Raw genomic sequence first — 21,915 nt, 5'->3', positions numbered from 1 at the left:
TTGTCTTCATCCCAAATCTGGATGTAAAGTCAAAATGTTGAAATTTATAGTGGAATAAAAAAACATTCTGAAAATTTTTATTCAGAAATTTCAAAATGTTTCATTTCAGGGCATTAATCTGCATATGCCTGAGCCACTGCAATACTTCATGGGAGTTATTGGTCAGATCATGTCCCCAATTTTCCCAGGGGCTAGGTTCCCCAACTGAACCACATCTCCCACAATCACAGGACTCCCAGGATGTCTGACAAACTCTCCTTCCCTCTGGCCCAGGTGCATCATAGGAATTCCATGACTGTGATGTATCACGGGAGATGCAGTTTGGCTGGTGTGTCCTGCGAATGGAGGTAAGAAGCACATGAATTACAACTCCCATGAGGCATCACAGCAGCTCAGGCAAATGCTGAGATTAATACGGTCTTGAAACAAAATTTTTGGAAACTTAGGAAAATTGAAAGTGTCTGACAAAAATCGACAATTTTCCCATACAAAATTTCAATTTTGCAGAATTCCTATTTTTCACCAAAAAACACTCATACTTGTAAGTAGAGCTGGTGAGAATTTTCCATATCTTGAGAGCTAAAATATACACTATCAGAATCTGAAAAGTGAGTTTTTGCTCGTCAACATTAGGCATATAGAGAGGTACCAGATAGATGTACAGAACACATTTCAAACATGTATCTTACACTGATCGTGGAAACTTCCTCTTCCTCCATTACTTCTTCTTGGGGAATGTCATCACTGATAGGAGAACTGCCCTGAAATATATCCATCTCTTCACTAGATTCATTTTCTTTACTTGCTGCTTGTTTGGTGCGTCCAGCACGGCTAAAATTAAAAATCACAATAAATTAATTTTACAGCACATGGATCTTTAAGCACACAAACTCTGCAATGGAAAAGCATTTCCAGCTAGCTTTTAAACAGTTGTTCTTAATTTGCTTCCTGTAAAACTTATAGCAGAGGTGCCCACTTACTTTTTATCTGTAACCAGAGGGTAGAAATTTTATTAGGCTGAGTGATTTTGCAACCAAAATTACTCCAGGATAATATATCAGGAGTACAAGATATTTATGAGGCCAGACCATTAATACGTTTAGGACTATTTACGTTGAGCTTAAATTTGATATATTTTTCTTCACAACACCTTAAGTCAAATTGCAGGCCAAGGGGTGTTTTTTTTTTCATATCAATAACCCTTATGAAATGATAGATGTATCTCAGTTATATTGTTGGTTTCATGGTTCTCAGGTACATCATTGGTTTTGTGGTAAAATGAAAGACATGGGAGAACACTTTTCACAAAGCAATCACTCCATATCTGATCTTTCAATACTTGTCCTCAAGGGAAACCTGCACAACACCTTCAAAAGGTATGCTTAGGAACTTTGCTAGACACCAAAAAACATGGACTTAATCACTGGTTTATGGCTTATTACGACATTTTGTAATATACACCTCTACCCCGACATAACGCGATCTGATATAACACGAATTCAGACATAACACGGTAAAGCAGTGCTCGGGGGATGGGTTGGGGGTGTGCTGCGTGCTCCAGCGGATCAAAGCAAGTTCGATATAACGCGGTTTCACCTATAATGTGGTAAGATTTTTTTGGCTCCCGAGGACAGCGTTATATCGGGGTTGAGGTGTATCACATGGCCTGTGACCCTTAATTGCCCACTTCAATCCCTTTATGCATAACACTAACCCCCAATTGCCCACATGATTTCGAGTGGCCACCTCCAAAATGCATGAACCCTTCCACTTAGCAATCTGTTTTTTTCGTTCCTAAGTGAAGTACTTTGCACTTCTCTTTATTGAATTTCATATTAATTCTCCAAATTGTCAAAGTCCCTTTGAATGCTAATTCTGTCCTCCAAAGTGCTTGCAACCCATCCCAGGTTGGGGTCATCCACACATGCACGCTCTCCACTCCATTATCCAAGTCATTTTAAAAAATACTGAATAGTATCAGACCCAGGACTCACCCCTGCAGGTCCTCACTAGATACATCCTCCCAGTTTGACGGTGAACCATTGATAACTACTCTTTGAGTATGGTCATTCAACCAGTTGCTCACCCACCTGTAATTTCATTTCCCTACATTTACGACATTTGCTTAGTTTGCTTATGAGACTGCCATGTGGGACTGTGTCAAAAGCCTTGCTAAAAATCCAGATATACCATGTTTACTGTTTCTCTCCTATCCAACAGGCCAGTAAGCCTGTCAAAAAAGGTTGGCTTGGCATAATTTGTTCCTGACAAATCCATACTGGCTATTCCTTATAACACTATTATTCTCTAGGTGATTATAAACTGATTGTTTAATCATTTATTCCAGTATCTTCCCAGGTATCGAAGTCAGGCTCACTGGTCTATAATTCCATGTACGCTTTCTTTCCCCTTTTAAAGATAGGTATTATGTTCGCTGCCTGCTAAACCCAGGATTGAGAGTTCAAACCTTGATGGGGCCATTTAGGGATCTGGGGAAAAACAAAAAAAAACAGTCAGGGACAGTGCTTGGTCCTGCTAGTGAAGGCAGGGGACTGGACTCGATGACCTTTCAAGGTCCCTTCCAGTTATATCTCCATATATTTATTTATATACACCTCTACCTCGATATAACGCTGTCCTCGGGAGCCAAAAAATCTTACCGTGTTATAAGTGAAACCGCGTTATATTGAACTTGCTTTGATCCACTGGAGTGCACAACCCCGCCCCCCTGGAGCACTGCTTTACCGCGTTATATCGGGGTAGAGGTGTATTCACCTTTTTAGTGAAGACTGAAGCAAAACAGCCATTCTTGATGTCAGCCTTCTTGATGTCATCAGTTATTAGCTCTCCTTCCCTGGCAAGTAGAGGACCTACACTTTCCTTAGTCTCTCTTGCTCGCAATGTATTTAAAGAACTTGTTCTTACTTCCTTTTATGTCCCATGCTCATTTTATGTCCCATGCTCTAGCCTTTCTGATTTTGTCCCTACAATCTTGTGCTATTCTTTTGTACTCCTCTTTGGCAATTCATCTATGTTTCCACTTTTTGTAGGATTCTTTTTTGATTTTCAGATAATTATAGAGCTATTTATGTAGCCCTATTGGCCTCTTACTATTCTTCCCATCTTTACTTCACACTGGGATAGTTTACAGTTATGCCTTTAACACTAACTTTAACCTGAGGAACTGCCAAGTCTCGTGAACTCCTTCATCCCTTAGATTTTCTTCCTATGGGACATTACATTCCACTTTGCGCCCCCCTGCCATTGTTTTTATTCTGCAGCTCTTCCTTTTTTCTTTCCTTAGACTCATGAAATCTATCATTTCATGATCACTTTCACCCAAATTGCCTTCTTTCTTCAAATTTGCTACCAATTCCTCCCTGTTAGTCAGAATCAAGTCTAAAATGGCCGTCGTCCTGGTTATTTCCTCCATTTTCTGGAACAAAAAGTTGTCCCCAATACATTCCAAGAACTTACTTGAAATTTTGCGTTTTGCCATACAACTTTTCCAACCAATGTCTGTGTAGTTGAAGTCCCACATTACTAAAAGGTCTTATGTTTTGGCTATTTCTGTTATTTGTTCTAGAAACGCCTTATCCACCCCTCCTTGTACTGATTTGGTGGTCTACAGTAGACTCAACCATGATTTCACACCCATCTTTGATCCCTTTTAATTTTTACCAATCTCACCTTCTTCTGGACCTCAGACAAGTGTATACATTCTTGTTGTATGATGCAACAGCCCTCCCTGTCCTTCCTGAACAAACTATATCCCTCTATACCAGGGGTGGCCATACTTGCTGAATGTCTGAGCCACGTATGATAATCTTCATAACTTCAAAAGCTGGGCACACCTGCCAGTGCTCAGGGCTTCAGCCCTGCCAGCCAAGGCTTGAGGCTACCCCACGGGGCTGAAGTCCCAAGCCCCACCACCTTGCTGCATGGCAGAAGCCCTGCCAGTCTGGTAGGTGGAGAATGGGGTTTGTGTGGGGGGAGGGGGAGGGGCATGGTGGGCTCCGCGAGCCTCACTTTAACAGTAAAAGAGCCACATGTGGATCATGAGCCAGGGTTTGGCCATCCCTGCTCTATACTAATATTCCAGTCATTAAACTTATTCCACCTAGTCTCTGTGATGCCAATTAAATAATAATTTAGCTTATGTACTAATATTTCCCGTTCTTCCTCTTTATTCACCATACTCCTGTCATATATATTGACTGAGCTTCAGATACCTACAGTTCTACAGGTAACTACGGAGAAGTGAGGCAAACCACGTGCCCTAAGACCTTCAAGAATAGTAACTCTCTGTAGACTGTAGCACATCTTGTATAAAAAATATTAACCACTGAGATGGTCTCCAAGTGGATAAAGCCTGACCTTTCAATAAGAAGGCTAGACGAAAATTCAGAATGTTACATTCAGAACTTACCCTTTTTTTTGCTGTGATGGTGGTGTTTTTGGTGGCCTTCCTCGTCTTTTCTGTGGTGTAGACTGTGTTGATTCAACTGCACTAGTTTCAGATGGTTCTACTCTGTTTTGAGGGAGACCCAAATTGCAAAATATCAAATTATAATTAATATCCAAGGTGTGTTTTTTTTTTTATGAATGCACTTTATAAGAATAGAGACACACCTTTGTTGCGCTCTTCTTGGTGTCCTGTATTGCCTGCCTTTTGGCTTCTGTTCCATGTTTTCACTTTGCCCTTCCTCCTCCTCCTCTTCCTCTTCCTCCACTACCGATGCTACGGGCACTGCTTTTTTTCTGCCCCTTTTAGATGTCTTTGCTGCTGGTTCTTCCTTTGGTGTACCCCCACTAGCTGCTTTAGGAGGTCGTCCTCTTCTTCCCTTCTTTGGTGGACTGTTTTGTTCATCCTCACTTTCTAATACATCTTCCTTTAGCCTCTTTTCCTCTGGCCACTGTGCTTCATCAGATTCTGAAACAACTGCAGCTCTCTTCCTCCCCCGCTGACTCCCTCTAAGTTTCTGTTCCTGCCCCAATTTATTCAGGTCATCTATGCCCAACTTCTCTTCTGAGTCTGTGATGGTTGCTTTCTTTCTACCCCTGGGCTTCTCCATCTCTGACTGAAAAGATAGATTAGGTTACTTTTTTTAATGAAACATTTTAATGATCTTATTTGACTAAAGTGATTTTCAATCCATGAAGAAAAGTAATTTATGGCAATTTTTCACCTTCAACAAATAAAGCCTTAAAGTTAAGGTATTAGAGTAAGATCTTGCACCACACTTCAAATACCTTTGCAAGGGTATATAAATATATATATAAAAATGTTGACAAGATGACAGAAAATATTCTAAGGAAGCTGGCTTATTAAGGCCTACCAACATGTGGGGCCTTGCTCACTTGGATTCTCAGCTGTGAAAATATGCAAGTAACTGGATAATGAAGACATTGCAAAAATACCCATAATCCCATTCTTTAATGGTGGTAAAGGACCAAGATATAGTATCTTGCCTGGTTTTGTATAGGAGGAGCTTGCAGAAAATAGGTTACTTAAAATGATATGTAAATTATGTTCGCCAAATACAGTATTCCGAGTTTCATACTTTTGGTGTTGGGCTCAGTATAGCTGAAAAATTACAACACTTGATCTCTCTACCTATACACAAGACTAGATTATATTTAGACCCCCCCACACACACAAAAGGGAGAGCATTCCAAAAGGAAACTTACCTCATTACATCATTTTACACCAATAATACATTTAGTAAAGCAACATCCTCATTATATTGCAATCCAAATATAATGCTTAAATGCATACGGACATCTGCTCTGTCCCCATTTGGTTGAAAGCAGTCATGTTCACCAGTATGCCATTCATATACAGATTGGACATTTCTCCTTTCAAACTACCCTGCGAAGACTTAAATTAGTAATCAGAGTTTATGAAGAGAAGTCTCTGCTCTGGTACCCCATCTTTGCTCAAGAAAAAAGTGGAAAGTCCAGTCAGTGAGAAGGAGTTGTGAGAAAGAACAGGGAAGCCTACAGGACGAGATATTAACTAGAAGAAAATGACCTGGTTACTGTTTAAAAAAAAAAAAGGTTACTAGCCTTTCCATAACTATTGTTCTTTGAGATGTATTGTACATGTCCATTCTATTGAAGCTCTATGTGTGCTCCAGTGCACAGTTGGAGAGTTTTTCCCTTTGCAATATCAGTTGGGGCAACATGAGCATCCCCCAGTGCCTCACACACAGTGCACAGGCATAAAGGGCAGAGCCGCCCTAACACCTCTCACTACCAGATAGATTCTGATAGAGAGGGGAAGAAGGGCGGGTTGTACAATGGATATGTGCAACATCTCAAAGCACAACAGCTAGAGAAAGCTTACTAACCATTTTTTACAGTGACTAGATCATGTTTTCTCAGCTTAGTCATGTATATCTAGTTGTGGTTCAAGTTACCAGTCCAAATTCCAAAACAGAGGTGGGCTTGGAGTCTATTTGAACAGGGATTGGAGGACTACTTGTCCAAATCTGACATCATCTCTAGACTGTTGAGAGCCAAATTTATGACACGAAGACCAGGTTGCTGCTTTGCAAATGTCTAGTACAGGAATGTGAGCCAGAAAGACCGCAGAAGCTGCTTGGGACCTAGTTGAATGACCTAATGCTCTAGCTGGAGGCATCACATAAGTGACTACAAATGGAAATCCAAGGTGAGAGCCTTTGAGTGGATAGTGGACAGCCTTTTATTCCGTCTGCAAACACAATGAACAATTATGTCAAAGACCTAAAAAGGCTTGGTGCAGTCCAGATAAAAAGATAACGCTCTTCTAATGTTTAGATTATGAAGCCTCTCCTCACCCTTACGGCCATGAGGCTTTGAGAAAAAGGTCAGCAAGAAGATACCCTGGTTAAATGAAAACTGGAAACCACCTTAGCAAGAAACCTTGGGTGAGGATGAAGATTCTCTGTGAAGAAAACTGTATATGATACTAAATGTCCTCAGTTCCCCCACTCTGGTGGATTTCGTAATAGCCTGAAATGCAATCTTTATAGAAAGGTTCAAAAGAGAGCAGGTCACTACAGGCGCAAAAGGAGGACCCACTGGCTTTACTAAGACTAGATTAAAGTTCCATGGGGAAACAGGATCCTGCACCTGTGGAAAAAGTCTGTCCAAGCCTTTCAGAAATTTAACGGACATCAGATTCGAAAAAAAAGTGAGTGGTTATCAATAGGCAGGAGGAAGGCTGAGACAACTGTGAGATGCACTTGCTAACCCTTGATGCTTTAGGGACAGAAGATAGTCCAAAACATGCTGAATAAAAGCAAGGACTGGGAAAACTGTTTTCACTCTGGACCAGCTGGAGAACCTCTTTCATTTAGCTAAATAAATTAGAGAATTTTTTCACTTCAAGGTCCCAGAAACACAGACAAGGTTTTCACCTCAAGGCCAAAAGACCAAAAACATCAAGACACTTGATCACGACCTTGGATAGACCAAGAGACTACTGACACTTGATCTTAGCTCAAAGAGCCAAGACTATTTAGAAGCACTTCCAGGACGGCTCTGTAGATGTTAGCTATGAAGCCTCCAGACTGTCAGATGAAGGGTCTGTAGATTGGATTGAAGGAGACGGCTGTGATTAGGCGAAATCAACTCTTCGTGTAGCAGGAGTGACAATGTGGGGTCGATTGACAAGGCTAACAACTACAAGAACCAGTACGGATGGTGACATGCCATGGCGATGAGTAAAAGATTAGCCTTGACCTGTTTGATTTTGCACAGAACTCTGGGCAGGCGAGGGATGGGAGGAAAAATTTACAGAAGACTGTCTAACCACATCAGTAGAAAAGTCTGTTAGTAAACCAGGGCTGGGGCCGACTTGGGAGCAAAACAAGTGGCACTTTCAGTTGTGTTTTATTGCAAATAGATTCACTTGGGGAGTTCCCCAGAACTAGAAAATAGAGATGCTATATCCAGACAAAGGGACCACTCATGGTGATTGATACACAGTTTGCTTAGGTGGTCTGCCAGGGTTTTCTGGATCCCTGGAAGGAGAGCTGCTTTTAGAAGTACAGAGTTAGTAATGCAGAAGTCCCAAAGTAGAATCGCTTCCTGACACAGCAGTGAAGATTGGGTTTCTCCTTGAGATAAAACACAGCCTTTGTATTGTCGGTCAGAACCAACAAGCCCCTTCTCCTTGATGTGTGGAAGAAATTCCATGAAAGCTAACTGGGTAGCTCTCAATTCCCTGACATTTATATGTAGTCTGAGATCTTCGGAGACCAGAGACCTTGTATCTGTATGAGACCCAAGTGAGCCCCCCAACCTAAGTGTGAGGCCCCCATGACTAAAGTGAGAGATTGTTGAGGCAAGGCAAAGGGAACTCCCTTACAAAACTTTGGCGGGATCTGTCCACCAATCTAGGGAGGATAAGTTTTGATTCAGAATCCAAACTGTCATGGTCATATGGTGCTTCCTTGGTGAATACACCTCAGCAGCCCAGTCACTCTCTGAAATGTAGATATTGAACTAGTAAGTGCACACTGCCATGTGCCCTAGCAGCCTCAAACAGCTTCTTATTGTGATGAGGGAATAGGTCTAAGTCTAAAACAATGCCTTGCCATCATGTGAAATCTTGCCAGTGGAAGGAGGACACTGGCCCTCATGGACTCCAGGACTGCTCCAACAAATTCTATTTTCTGTACTGGAGACAGGACAGACATCTGTGTTTATCAGCAAGCCCAACACATTAAATGTAGACTGGATAACGTCTACGCTGGACAACACCTGCAACCTGGAACAGCCTCTTATTAGCCAGTCATCCAGGGAAGGGAAGACATGGACTTCTGATCTCCACAGTTATGCTGCTACCACTGTCATGCACTGTGAATACCGGAGCAACAGGCGGCAGACGAAAAAAGGGCAGGACTGTGAAGCTTAGACACTTTCTGTGCCTCAGATAAATTGCCACAGGGAAATAAGTGTCCTTTATATCAAGGGCAGCATTCCAGTCCCCAGCTCCAAGGAAGGAGTATCGGAAGCTAGAGTGACCATCTGTAATTTTGATTGCATTAGGAACTCATTTAATGCTCTCAGATCTAAAATAGGCCTGACATACCCCCTTTGCATTCAGGATCCTGAAGTATCATGAGTAAAACCCCTTTACCCTGAGCAATGGAGAGACCACTTCTATAGCTCCTACAAGAAGTAGTAATTGAATGTCTCACAACAACACAGCTTCATGAGAGAGGGTCCCAGAGGAGGGATGGGATAGACAAATTGAGGGATGTATCCCACTTTCACTGTGCTTAGAACCCACTGATCTTTGGTGATGTGAGCCCAAGCATGAAGGAAGTGGGATAGGTGGTCTCAGCAGCAGCTCCAGGCACCAGCGCTCCAAGCACGTGCCTGGGGCGGCAAGCCATGGGGTGGGGGTGGAGGGGCACGGGGCGGCCTGCTGGTCCTTGCGAGGGCGGCAGTCAGGCAGCCTTCAGCAGCTTGCTTGCGGGAGATCCGCCGGTCCTGCAGATTCGGCGGCAATTCGGCAGACTTCCCACAGGCATGCCGCCGAATCCGCGGGACCGGGGACCTCCCACAGGCATGCCGCCGAAGGCAGCCTGCCTGCCGTGCTTGGGGCGGCAAAAAAGCTAGAACCACCCCTGCGTGGTCTGCAAAAAGCGGGGAAGGGAAAGATGGCATTCTTGGATATGGTACTCTGCCCTTGATCAGTCTGTTAAAACATGCTCTTGGAGGATGCAGCCTGCCTTGATGAACTGGCAGCTGCAGAAGCAAAGGATGGTGGTGGATGTCTTTTGTAACCTCTACTCCTCCTCGGTAGGTCCTGGGCTTGAATAACAAACCCTGGAAATCGCTGGGTCTGATGTGGATGGAAGGACACTCTTTTCCACTGGTGTATAAATCCCTAGAAACTTCAGAATCACTCTTGAGTCCTGAAGACTATTCAGGGTCTCATCAGTCTTTCCCAAGAAGAGTGACGGCCCATCAAAGGGAAGGTCTTGGATTGTTGGTTGTACCTCCGAGAGGAGACCACAAGATTGCAACAATGAAGACTGTCACATGGTGATGGCAGAGGCCATGCAGCAAGCTGCAGAGTCAGATGCGTCCAGACTAGCCTGCAGAGCTGTTATAGAAACCAACCTGTTCTCCACCACCACCACCTGAAATTCCTGTCATCTGGGAGCTTGTCCTTAAACTTTGAAAGTATATTTCATAAGGTAAAACTGTAGCATCCCCAGCAGAGCTCGCTGGTTTGCAGTACAAAGCTGTAACCCTCCTGTGGAAAAAATCTTCTTTCCAAACAAGTCTAGTTTCTTAGCTTCCTTGTTCTTTGATGTTGATGCCTGGTAACCCTGCCCCTCTCTTTCGTTAGCTGCAGATATTACCAGGGAGCCCAGTGATGGATTATTGTAAAAGCGTTTGAACCCTTGAGGGGGGAACATAGTACCTCCTATCCATGTTCCCTCTTATTTCCCACCCATGTGCGGAATGAATTTTGTTATGTGCACCAATATGGAGGTGATGTCTGACATCACCTCCACGTTGGTGCACATAACAAAATTCATGTGGTGGGGGTGGGGCTGAGGGATTCGGAGTGAGAGAGGGGGCTCAATGCTGGGGAAGAGGTTTGAGATGCAGGGGTGTGAGGGCTCTAGCTGGGGGTGCAGGCACTGGGGTGGGGCCATGGATGAGGGATTTGGGGTGCAGGATCCGGGCTATGACGGGGAGAGAGGACTCCCCCAGCTCTCTCCCCACAGCAGCACCTGGGCTGGGGACACAGGATAGGTACCCCTCCCCCGGCAGGTCTGGGCTAGAGCTGGGTTTGGGCCCGGGCCGCCTCGGCTTTGTTAGGGCCAGGATAGGGACACCTCGTCAGAGTTGGGGCCAGGGGAGTGGCACCATGGCAGGTTGGGAGCCAGGTTGGGGCACCCCTCCCCCAGCAGGTTCCCTGAGCGCCTGCGTGGTGCTAAGAAGGCTGCTGTGCGGCTTACAGGGAACTTAGCCTCCTTTCCACCCTTTTTCCAACAAGTGGTAGGGGGGAGTCTCAGATTCTGGAGAAGGGAGTACACTGGCAAGATCATCTGCAGCTTTTCCCTAGATGATACTGTTTCAAATTGGTACACTAATTCCAGAATCCGACAGTCCCACACAGTGTGGAGGTGAAGCAATGAGAGTCAGTATGTTTAGCGCTAATACTAGGCAAAACTCGTGAATTGCCAGGGAAGGTGGTACTGAGGGATTCAACAATGCTCTCGGAGCTTTAAACATTTCAGGAGTAGATGGTACTAGGAAAGTATTCTGATCCTGCGACACTGGAACCTGAGGTGACAGCAATAAAGTTTGCCCTTCGGAAGTTGGTCTCAACTGGCCTGAACTGTCCTCTGGAGTCAACAAACTCCTGTTCTAAGGTGTGCTCTCGGGAGCATTTCCTTTTTGACCACACCCGAATCCTTGGTAGAACTCAACTTCTTTGCCCCCCAATTTTGATGTGCCATGTACAGAGTCCTTAGATGACTTGCGGTACCCTTTTTTTTTTGGCACCAGTAAAATCAATCAGCCTGCCTCTCAGTACCAGCAGGGCCAGAGGATCACTGCTGACTGATGGCACCCAGACTGAGCAGGATGGCTCCAAAGGAATGCAGAGCACTAATTCCAATAAGTACTTAAGTCTGGCTGCCCTGTCCTTTTTGGACCAGGGCTTAAACCCCTTACAGATACTGCAGTCAATCAGTCACATGAGGCTCCTCCAAGCACTTAAGGCCGTCAAGGTGAAGGTCACTAACTGGCACAGGTTTCAGGTTTGCCACAAGAGTGGCAGGTATTGAAGCCCAGAGAACATGGCATAACTATGGTACCAATACCAGTACCCAGATGGGAGCTAGTGACAGAAAACTACTATTTTTTTTTAAACTTAGCTAAGCTAACTAAACTATACAAACTACTCTATAACAATAATGGGTACTAACTACAATACCTACCAAAGAAAGAAGGGACTTGCACAGGTAAGAACAGGAGCTTCAACAACCATCATGGGTGGTAGGAAGGAACTGAGGTGGGTTGGGGTGGCCTAATGCCTGAGTGCAGTGTGTGAGGCAGTGGGGAGTGCTCATACTACCCCAATGGGTACCTCTAAGGGAAAAACACTCCAACAACTGTGCACTGGAGCGCATGCGCACTTACAGTGGAATAGACATGTGCAATCACATGAAGAACCGCCCATGTTGTTCTCCTATTACTATTACCGTTTATGATACACACTTGTCAGATCACATCTAATTTTACCAGATAGTTAAGGTTGCAGTTGAGTTTCCATTAAAACTTTGGTTTGGGGCTACCCTCTCAAATCCAGTCATACCAACCCCACAACTGGCATATTAGGTATGTTTTGAGGTACAATTCTTCCACTAAATTTGAAGTGATTTGGACAAACAGTCCCTGAATTATGACACCTTTAAAATCCAAGTACTTGACTGCATTAAATGTCAACTACAATCCCCCTCCCAGAAAAATCAGTTCTATACTGCTACTATCACAAACATCTTGCTGTTTTCATGTTCAAGAGGAGATACAAATCCTTTTAAAAGTGCAGAAATATAAAATACTGAACTTTTATTCCTGAGGTCAGTTATTTTCTCCATTTAACTTTACTGGTCACTCATATATCCTCTTAAACACTGAAAAAGGAACTGTTTTTGTCGGCAGCTGTATTGGTCTCAGTCTCTCAAACTTGGTTGAGAATCACAACCAAGATACATATAAACTTTTTTAAAAACAAAGTTTTACATAGTTAATATTAAATTACAAATATATTGATTACATGTAATAAATTAAATGACAGCCCATGATTTAAAGTCAGGTCACCTCATCAAAATTACTGTTTTGCTTCCCTTTCCCCACTTCAATTGCAAAATTATTTTAACAGCAAATATTTTCAAGAACTTCAGTAGTAAGAAATCAATACTTTATGGCACTTTTAAAATGGGATGATGTCTGTTCAGATGGCATAAGTAATTAGTTCTAGCTCTGACATTGTGAGATAAAGACTAAAACTGGGTCAGAATTCAAGGCAAACGGGTAAGGCAAGATGGTTACCAGAACTACACAATCTCAAGGTCCATTATCTTGAGAGTTACCACAGCGTTTAAAAACCACTATACTCATCTGGAAATGGAAATTCCCCTTTTTTTCAGTAGCATGGTGCATTAGTTTATTTTCCTGGTGGTTCACAAATACTATAACATAAAATGGTTACTAGTGCCTCAGACCAGGCAAAATATAGGCTATTTACCTGACAGAAGCTTTCAGCATCCCAAGCAACCTGGGGCAATCCACCCCAGCAGAAGAACAGCAACAGATGTGAGTGAGATAAAAGTAGCAAGGGGGGAGCACAAGGCGACGGTGGAACAGAAGAGGTAGTGACAAAAAATAATATCTCTTAGATGCACTGCTTTCAGAGAAATGAATTACAGTAAATGTGGTGTTATTTGAATTATGTTTTAGTTTAATATTTTACTACAATGACTGACAAACTGTCAGATATTGTTAAAAAACAAATTGAGGTAGAAGAATTCTTCATGGTGGAAATGCAGAGAATTAATTTTACTGTCACTATGTGAAAATTTTACTGAGCTATTTGAATTATTTTATAAACAAAAGAAAAAACTGTATAATTAGTATAAAAACTGTATAATTATTACCAGTGGTAATGATTTTTTCCTGCACTAATTTTCTGTGCTATATGAAAGTAAGCCATCTTTAAACTGTGGTTAAATCAGAAAAGTGAAAGCAAATATATCAAGAGGTTCCATTTTTATCCTGTTTCTGATCTCTATATCAAACATGCTCAGTTCATAAATATGAAAGATGTTTTCAGATCTATTAGAAGACTAATACCACTGACCACAAGAATGTGTGTCACCTGCAGGATTTAGTAAAGACAGGCTAATCTCCTTCACAGTTCTCAGAGAGCTTTGATAAACGACTGATCATCTATCCCCAAAAGCTCTCACAAATGGGGTCCCCTTTAGGGTAATAATGCCATTCCTATAGTATAATGTGTATCTCAGCCTAATGGCAACACTTTACTCTACTGTATCCTGCATTTGGCAGTGATATCACAGAGAAGTTTCATTTATATGTTGAATAACACAGGCAAAAGCCTTTATTCTGGACAAACACATCAAATCCCTTGGTGATAACACACGTGTTCATCACCACTGACTGACTTCCATCTTCTAGATATGATTGGAATCACTGAAAGGAAGCAATGTTTTAGTTTCCAAAGCAACAAGCAACAGTTAATCATATTGAAAGCTGGTGAGAGATCCAGCATGACTAAAATGGCCAACTGACTTTGATCTAAAAAAAATCAGTGGAAGACCGTGACTCAGGCATGAGCAGCGTCCACACCAAAGTTAGACCAGAAAGGACAGTTACCTGTTCCGTAACTGGCATTCTTCGAGATGTGTTGCTCCTGTCTATTCCACGTAGGTGTGCGTGCTCGCCACGTGCACCGGTGCCGCAAGTTTTTCCCTTAGCAGTACCCGTAGTGGGGGAGCACCGCTGCGACCCCTGGAGTGGCGCCGACATATCGCGCCATAAAGGGGCTGCATGCTCCCCCCACCCTCGGTTCCTTCTTGCCAGACAACTCCGACAGAGGGGAAGGAGGGTGGGATGTGGAATAGACAGGAGCAACACATCTCGAAGAATGCCAGTTACCGAACAGGTAACTGTCCTTTCTTCTTCGAGTGATTGCTCCTGTGTATTCCACAGTAGGTGACTCCAAGCTATACCTAACAGAGGTGGGTAGGAGTTCTAAATGATAAGAGTTAATGGTTACCCGGGCGGAGCACCGCCCTACCAAACCCGGCGTCATCCCTTGCTTGGGAGACGATCGCATAGTGCGATGAAAAAGTGTGGACGGAGGACCACGTAGCAGCCCTGCAGATGTCCTGAATAGGGACGTGAGCCACATAGGCAGCCAACGAGGCCTGAGCTCTCGTCGAGTGCACCTTGACCATAGGAGGTGGGGAAACCCCAGTCTGGTCATAACACGTGCGTATGCACAAGGTGATCCAGTGGGAGATCCGCTGGGTGGAAACCGGTTGCCCTCTCATGCGCTCGGCCGTAGCAATGAAAAGCTATGGGGATTTCCAGAATGGCCTCGTTCGGTCTAAGTAAAAGGCCAGCGCCCTACGCACATCTGGCATGTGCAGGCGTCGTTCCTCATTGGAGGAATGGGGCTTAGGACACAGGACTGGCAGAAAAATGTCCTGGTCCATATGAAACGCCGAGACCACCTTCGGCAGGAAGGCCGGGTGCGGGCGAAGCTGGACCTTCCCCTTATGGAAAAGGTTATACGGGGGTTCAGAGGTCAATGCCCTAAGCTCCGACACCCGGCGGGCTGAGGTGATAGCCACCAAAAACGCCACTTTCTCCGATAAGTGGGACCAGGAGCACGTGGCCAGGGGCTCAAAGGGTGGCCCCGTGAGCCGCGACAGTACCAGGTTCAGGTCCCATGGCGGGACCGGAGATCTAGCATAAGGGAACGCTCTGTCCAAAAACCTGGAATTCATATGGTGGGAGAACACGGACTGTCCCGCCACCGGAGGGTGGAAGGCCGAGATGGCCGCCAGGTGCTCCCTGATCGAGGAGGGGGCCAGCCCTTGGGTCCTAAGGGACAGGAGGTAGTCCAAGACCAGCTGGAGCAGAGCAGACGTGGGGGAGGAACCTCTCTCCCTCGCCCATATGGAGAACCGATACCACTTAGCCAGGTAGGATCTCCGTGTGGACGGCTTCCTGCTCTCAAGCAGGACCCATCTAACAGCCTCGGTACACCTCCCCTCCTCCGCATCTAGCCACGGAGCAGCCACGCTGTCAGGTGGAGCGGGGCCAGGTTGGGATGGAGGAGACTACCTCCCTCCTGGGAGAGGAGGTCTGGGCGGAGCGGCAGCCTGTGAGGGGGGGCCGCCAATAGTTGCAGTAGGGTCCCGTACCAGTGTTGACGGGCCCAATCCAGGGCTATCAGGATAATCCTTGCCCCGTCTGATTTCACCTTCTGTAGGACCTTGCCTATAAGGGGGAAAGGCGGGAAGGCGTACATCGGGGTCCCTGACCAATTGAGCAGGAACACGTCCGTAATGGCCCCGTCGCCCTCTCCCACCCTGGAGCAGAACCTGGGACACAGGCGATTTTGGGCGGTGGCGAACAGGTCCACCTGGGGAGCACCCCACTGTAGGAAGATCCACTCTGCTACCTCCCTGTGTAGGGACCACTCGTGTTGTTGCGAGAACACCCTGCTCAAATGATCCGCAAGCATGTTGCTCTCACCGGGTAGGTGGAACGCTCGGAGGAGGATGTTGTGGGCTATACAGAACTCCCCCAGGAGCTGGGCTTCCTGGCATAAGGCCTTGGAGTGCGTGCCCCCTTGCCTGTTGATGTAATACATAGCGGTGGTATTGTCCGTGAGGACTCTGACCAATTGCCCTTGTAAGCGCTGGCGGAAAGCCACGCACGCCAGGTGCACTGCCCTGAGTTCCCTGACATTTATGTGCAGGATCAGTTCCTCGGGTGACCACATACCCTGGGTCCTGAAGTCCCCCACATGGGCTCCTCTGCCCACGTCCGAGGCATCCTACACTAGATCTAGCGACGGAGAGGGCTCTTGGAAGGGGATACCCCTGAGCATGTTGCTCGGGAGGGACCACCATTGGAGGTCTGCCACCACCGTGACGACCTTGTCCAGGCCGTCCCTGGCCTGGGAGTACCGGGAGGCCAACCAGAGTTGGAGGGGCCGCATCCGGAGCCTGGCATGTCGCACCACCGAAGTGTATGCGGCCATGTGGCCGAGGATTTGAAAGCAGACCCAAGCCGTGGTCACCGGGAAGGCTGTGACCGAGGCGATGAGGCCTTTGAGCGCCTCAAACCTGTCCCTTGGAAGGGAGGCCATGGCCGCCCGGGAATCTATCAGCGCTCCTATGAATTCTATGCTCTGGACCGGTACTAACGTGGATTTCTCCTCGTTTACCACTAGGCCTAGAGCTGAGCAGGTGCGTAGCAGGAAGGTTATCTGCCGCTGCACCTGAGACCGGGACTTGCCCTTGAGCAGCCAGTCATCCAGGTAGGGAAAGATCTGCAGCCCTCTCCTCCTGAGGTGGGCCACTACCACCGCCATACACTTCGTTAAGACCCTGGGGGCCGTCGAGAGGCCAAAGGGGAGGACCGTAAACTGGTAGTGGTCCTGACCCACCAGGAAACGGAGGAAGTGCCTGTGACCCTCGAAAATGTGGATGTGAAAGTACGCATCCTGGAGGTCCAGCGCTGCAAACCAATCCCCCAGGTCTAGGGAGGGAATAATAGAGGCTAGGGACACCATGCAGAATTTGCAGCGAACCAAGAACTGGTTGAGCTTCCGCAGATCGAGGATGGGCCGAAGCCCGCCCTTTGCCTTCGGGATGAGGAAATACCTGGAATAGAATCCTTTGCCCTGGAATTCCCAAGGTACCCTCTCCACGGCTCCCAGGGAGAGGAGGCGCTGTACCTCCTGATGTAGAAGGAGCGCATGTTCCGGGTCCTCCGCCGACTCCCTGGCTGGAGGGCAAATGGGAGGGGGCGAAAGAAACTGCAACCTGTACCCTAGGGATATAGTGTTGCGGACCCAGCGGTCCGTAGTAATACGGAACCATTGCAGACTGAAGGCAGGTAAACGATTGGCAAACCTGAACTTTATTAACTGGGGTTAACCTGGAAACCGGCCCAGCGGCCCCCCGCAGTCAAAAACGCCGCTTCCCTGGCCTCCTGGCCTTAGAGGGCCCCGGACAAGGGGCCAAACGGGATTGGCGTTGTGACCGGCGCCTCTGCTCCCGCTGCTTCTTAGGCAGGGGCTCATATCTGCCCCGAGCCTTTGGAGCGGAGGTGTGAGGCCTGGGCTTGTCCTTGGCCGGCGGGACGTACAGGCCCAGCGTCTGCAGGGTGGTATGGGAGTCTTTCATTCCATGCAAACGGGTGTCTGATCAGAAAACAGGGCCCGACCGTCGAATGGAAGGTCCTGCATGATGGACTGGGACTCAGCCGATAGACCAGACAGCGAAAGCCAGGACGCCCTTCTCATGGAGACCGCCGCAGCCATCCAATGAGCGGCCGTGTCCGCCGCATCTGAGGCCGCCTGGAGCGCTGCTTTAGCCGCCATCGTACCTTCATCAACCAGAGCCTGGAATTCCTTCCTGTCCTTCTCGTGGAGGGAGGGCTCAAACTTGGGAAGGGATCCCCAAAGGTTAAAATCATATCTGCTCAAGAGTGCCTGGTGGTTGGCCACTCTGAGCTGAAAACTTGCGAATAAAACTTTCTTCCAAAGGAGTCCAGCCTGCGAGCATCTTTGTCCTTAGGGGTGGGAGCGGGTTGGCCGTGTCTCTCCCGGTGGTTAACGGACTCCACCACCAGAGAGATCGGAGCTGGGTGAGAGTAGAGATACTCGTGCCCCTTCGTGGGCACAAAGTACTTCCGCTCGGCCTTTTTGGAAATAGGACCGAGGGATGCAGGGGTCTGCCAGAGGCCAGTAGTGATATTGGCGACCCCTTGATGGAGCGGGAGGGCCATGCGCCCCGGCGTCGAGGAGGTAAGGACATTGAACAACGTGTCCGATGGTTCCTCCATCTCCTCAGCCTGGAGCTGGAGGTTTGATGCTACCCTCCTGAGAAGCTCCAGGTGGGCATTGAAATCCTCCTGAGAGACCAGAGGAAGGGCAGCCACAGAGTCATCCGGTGCCGAGGAGGTCGGTGCCGCGGTGTTGTCAGCACCCGGTGGTACCAGTAGCTCAATGTCCTGACCCTGGGCCCGAGTCGGTGCTGGACGGTCGGTACCCACTGGCTCATCACGGTGCCGAGGTGGTGACATCGGCTGGGCTTGGGACACTCCCGCCACGGAGTGGGGTCCCGGCGGTGCCCACTGGCACCACTGTCCCTGCCAGGGAACGGTCTGGCCCTGGGACGCAAGGGGGCCCGGAAGGGCCGGCTGGTCCTGCGGCACCGAGCGGCTCGAGGAGGGGCGGCTGCGTGCCGAGGCCCGGGACGAACGCACGGTGCCGTACGAACGACTAGAGCAGTCCCAAACATGACGTCTACGGCCCCTGGACGAGGACAGGTAGGAGTCGGGAGTGCTGTCTCTGTATTCCCTCTGGCGCCCGAGACTACGACGCCTCGGTGCCTGGGACTCCCGTGACGAACTCCAAGCATGGCGCCTTCCACGGCAGATGCCAGAGTATGAACGTCGGTGCCGCCGCCGCCGAGACCTGTCCCTGCGGGCAAGGCTCGAAGACGAGCGGTGACGTCTTTTAGTGCCATCCCTACGGTCTCCCAGAGAGAAGGAGGTAAGCTCGCTCACAGACGACCCTGCTCGCGGCGTGGAGGCGCGCCTTGGTCCGTGGCTCGGCCCTTCGACTCGAGACGGTGCCTTGACCTCAGAGACGCCCGGAAAAGGTTGATGGGCACTCAGCTGTGGCTTCCCACGGGATAGGGGGCCCGACTGAGGCAGCACTCCCGGCACCGGAAGCGTCATAGTGTCGCATGTGGCCTGAGCTGCCTCTGGCATTGAAGGCATTCTCACCTCTGGCGAGGCGCGCGTGGAGGGCACCGGACTACTCCGCTCCACCCGAGTCGGAGGTCTCGGTCCCGATGGGGATCGTGGGCTGCCCAACGCGGGTCTGGCCTCACCCCGTTCTTTCTCCTGGCGCCGCTGAGTCTTCCCTTGCTTCTTAGAAGGGGAGCGGTGCCGGCTCTTCGACGGGGCCTCGCTGCGCATCGATGACATGGTACCAGGCGTGGAATCCGGACGGCGCACCGGAGGTGCTTCGCTACGCGCCGAAGACGAGGTGCCCGGCGCTGGGTTGCCTCGACGCGCCGGTGCCGGGGCCAATGCCGACTCCATTAAGAGGGCTCGGAGTCGGATCTCACGCTCCTCCTTTGTTCGTGGCTTGAAGGAATGGCAAATCTTACACCTCTCACTAATATGAGCCTCGCCCAGACAGCGAAGACACTGAATGTGTGGATCGCTTCTGGGCACAGAGTTGGAACAAGAGTCGCACGACTTGAAGCCTGGGCCATGGGGCATGCCCCGAGCCAGGCACCAAAGAAAGAAAGTTCAGCAAAACAGTTCAGTGAGACTGGACACCACTAAGGCTATAAACTCTGCAGCCAAGGCTGGAGCACAAAATTCCGACTGCCTTCACTGGCGGCAAGAAGGAACTGAGGGTGGGGGGAGCACACAGCCCTCTTTATGGCGCGATATGTCGGCGCCACTCCAGGGGTCGCAGCGGTGCTCCCCCCACTACGGATGCTGCTAAGGGAAAAACTTCCAGCACCGGTGCACGCGGCGAGCACGCACACCTACTGTGGAATACACAGGAGCAATCACTCGAAGAAGAATGCAACTGTTATGTACACTGTATGTCGATGTTCAAGTGCACATGTAATTTAATACCCATTGCTTCCTCCCTCACTTCTATAGTAAAAGGGGTGTTCTGAAACTTGGAGGTAGTTGACAAGCACTCTATCATCAAGGTAAAATTATCTGAGGAGACAGCAGACGTACATGTTTTAGCTGGCAATCTCTCCACACAAAGCAAAGTTCTGAGAATGCTTGTCAATGAAAACCACAGCTATCTAACTTTGCCTTAATCAACTTAGATAGCAACAGGCATTCTCAGAGACCCAACCAAACACAAAGAATGGATGGCAGTCAATAAGGAGCACCCAGCTTTTGCTCAAAATGCTCTGAGAGACAAGCCTGAAATCCAGTTCTCTCACCAACAAAGAAATCTGAAAAATCAGTGATCAATTAAAAGGGCAATTAAGAGAGCAAGGCAGTCTGGAGTAATCAGATTTCATACCACATGAAAGTGTTCAGGCAGACTGCTACTTGTGCTGTGTAAGGATGAGACCAAATAATATTTCTTGGCCTCAGTCAAACCTCTTCTGTGCAGCAGTACAAGTTATCTGTACAAAAGATGATCTGACTCTCGGTGGGTCTTCAGCCAATTCTTCTCAATTCACAAGGCTTAGCTGTTTTAACTTCCAAAATTCTGTGTTATGCTATAGTGCCCTTTGGGCACCTGAGACAGCCAGGACACAGCAGATATGGGAGAGTCCTATCAACTCAATCAGTTGATAGAAGTTGTTAGCTGGAAAGGGAGGCCTGATCTGCCTCATCACCAGTGAAGAGACAACCAAAATGTACAATAATAAAGCATTAAGACTGAAATAAAAATCGATACCAGGAACATGGATATGAAATATCCCACTTATTTAAAAAAAAAAAATCAGATTGGGGTGCATTTTCAAACTTCTCAGTAGGGTTTACCCAGTATCTCAGCCAGCCAAACCAGTCCCCAAAGCCAAGTCAAACATATGGTCAACCTTATGGGAGTTCTCCTTGATCTGCAAGGTAATCAAGCTTAATCTTCCATAGCTGGACTTGTTGTGCAGTGCTAACAATAGCTAGGGTCACCTTTAAGCACAAATTAGAGCAAGCAACTGCTAGAGACGGTGAGCAAATCTGCAATTCACGTACCTGTCCAATTTCTTTCCAACAGGTTCTGAGCACAAGGCAAATCATGCACCAATTCTCACTAGTCTAGCTCCTCTAAAGCCTTCAGGGTACATCTACACTACAAGGGGGAGTCGATTTAAGATACGCAAATTCAGCTACGTGAATAGCGTAGCTGAATTCGACGTATCACAGCCGACTTACCCCGTTGTGAGGACGGCGGCAAAATCGACTTCTGCGGCTTTTTGTCGGCGGCGCTTACTACCACCTCCCCTGGTGGAGTTAGAGCGCCGATTCGGGGATCGATTGTCGCGTCCCGACGGGACGCGATAAATCGATCCCCGAGAGGTCGATTTCTACCCGCCGATTCAGGCGGGTAGTATAGACCAGACC

At 47.6% G+C, this 21,915-nt stretch overlaps 1 protein-coding gene across 2 annotated transcripts in view; it reads right to left on the bottom strand.

The window, feature by feature from the left end:
- Positions 1–21,915, bottom strand: part of LOC113406820 (sister chromatid cohesion protein PDS5 homolog B) — a 216,416-nt gene that overhangs the window by 9,442 nt on the left and 185,059 nt on the right. For both annotated transcript variants that reach the window (XM_026653572.1, XM_026653573.1), the window contains exons 31-33: positions 4,633–5,081; positions 4,430–4,531; positions 690–831 (exon numbers count right to left, since the gene is read on the bottom strand). In XM_026653572.1, the coding sequence (XP_026509357.1) occupies positions 690–831; positions 4,430–4,531; positions 4,633–5,081 (693 nt within the window). The remainder of the gene's footprint in view (positions 1–689; positions 832–4,429; positions 4,532–4,632; positions 5,082–21,915) is intronic.

This window comes from Terrapene carolina, unplaced genomic scaffold, assembly GCF_002925995.2.
Source record: "Terrapene carolina triunguis isolate 2854851 unplaced genomic scaffold, T_m_triunguis-2.0 Scaffold141, whole genome shotgun sequence".
Taxonomy (NCBI): Eukaryota; Metazoa; Chordata; order Testudines; family Emydidae; genus Terrapene; species Terrapene triunguis.
This window is presented reverse-complemented; position numbering and strand designations above follow the sequence as displayed.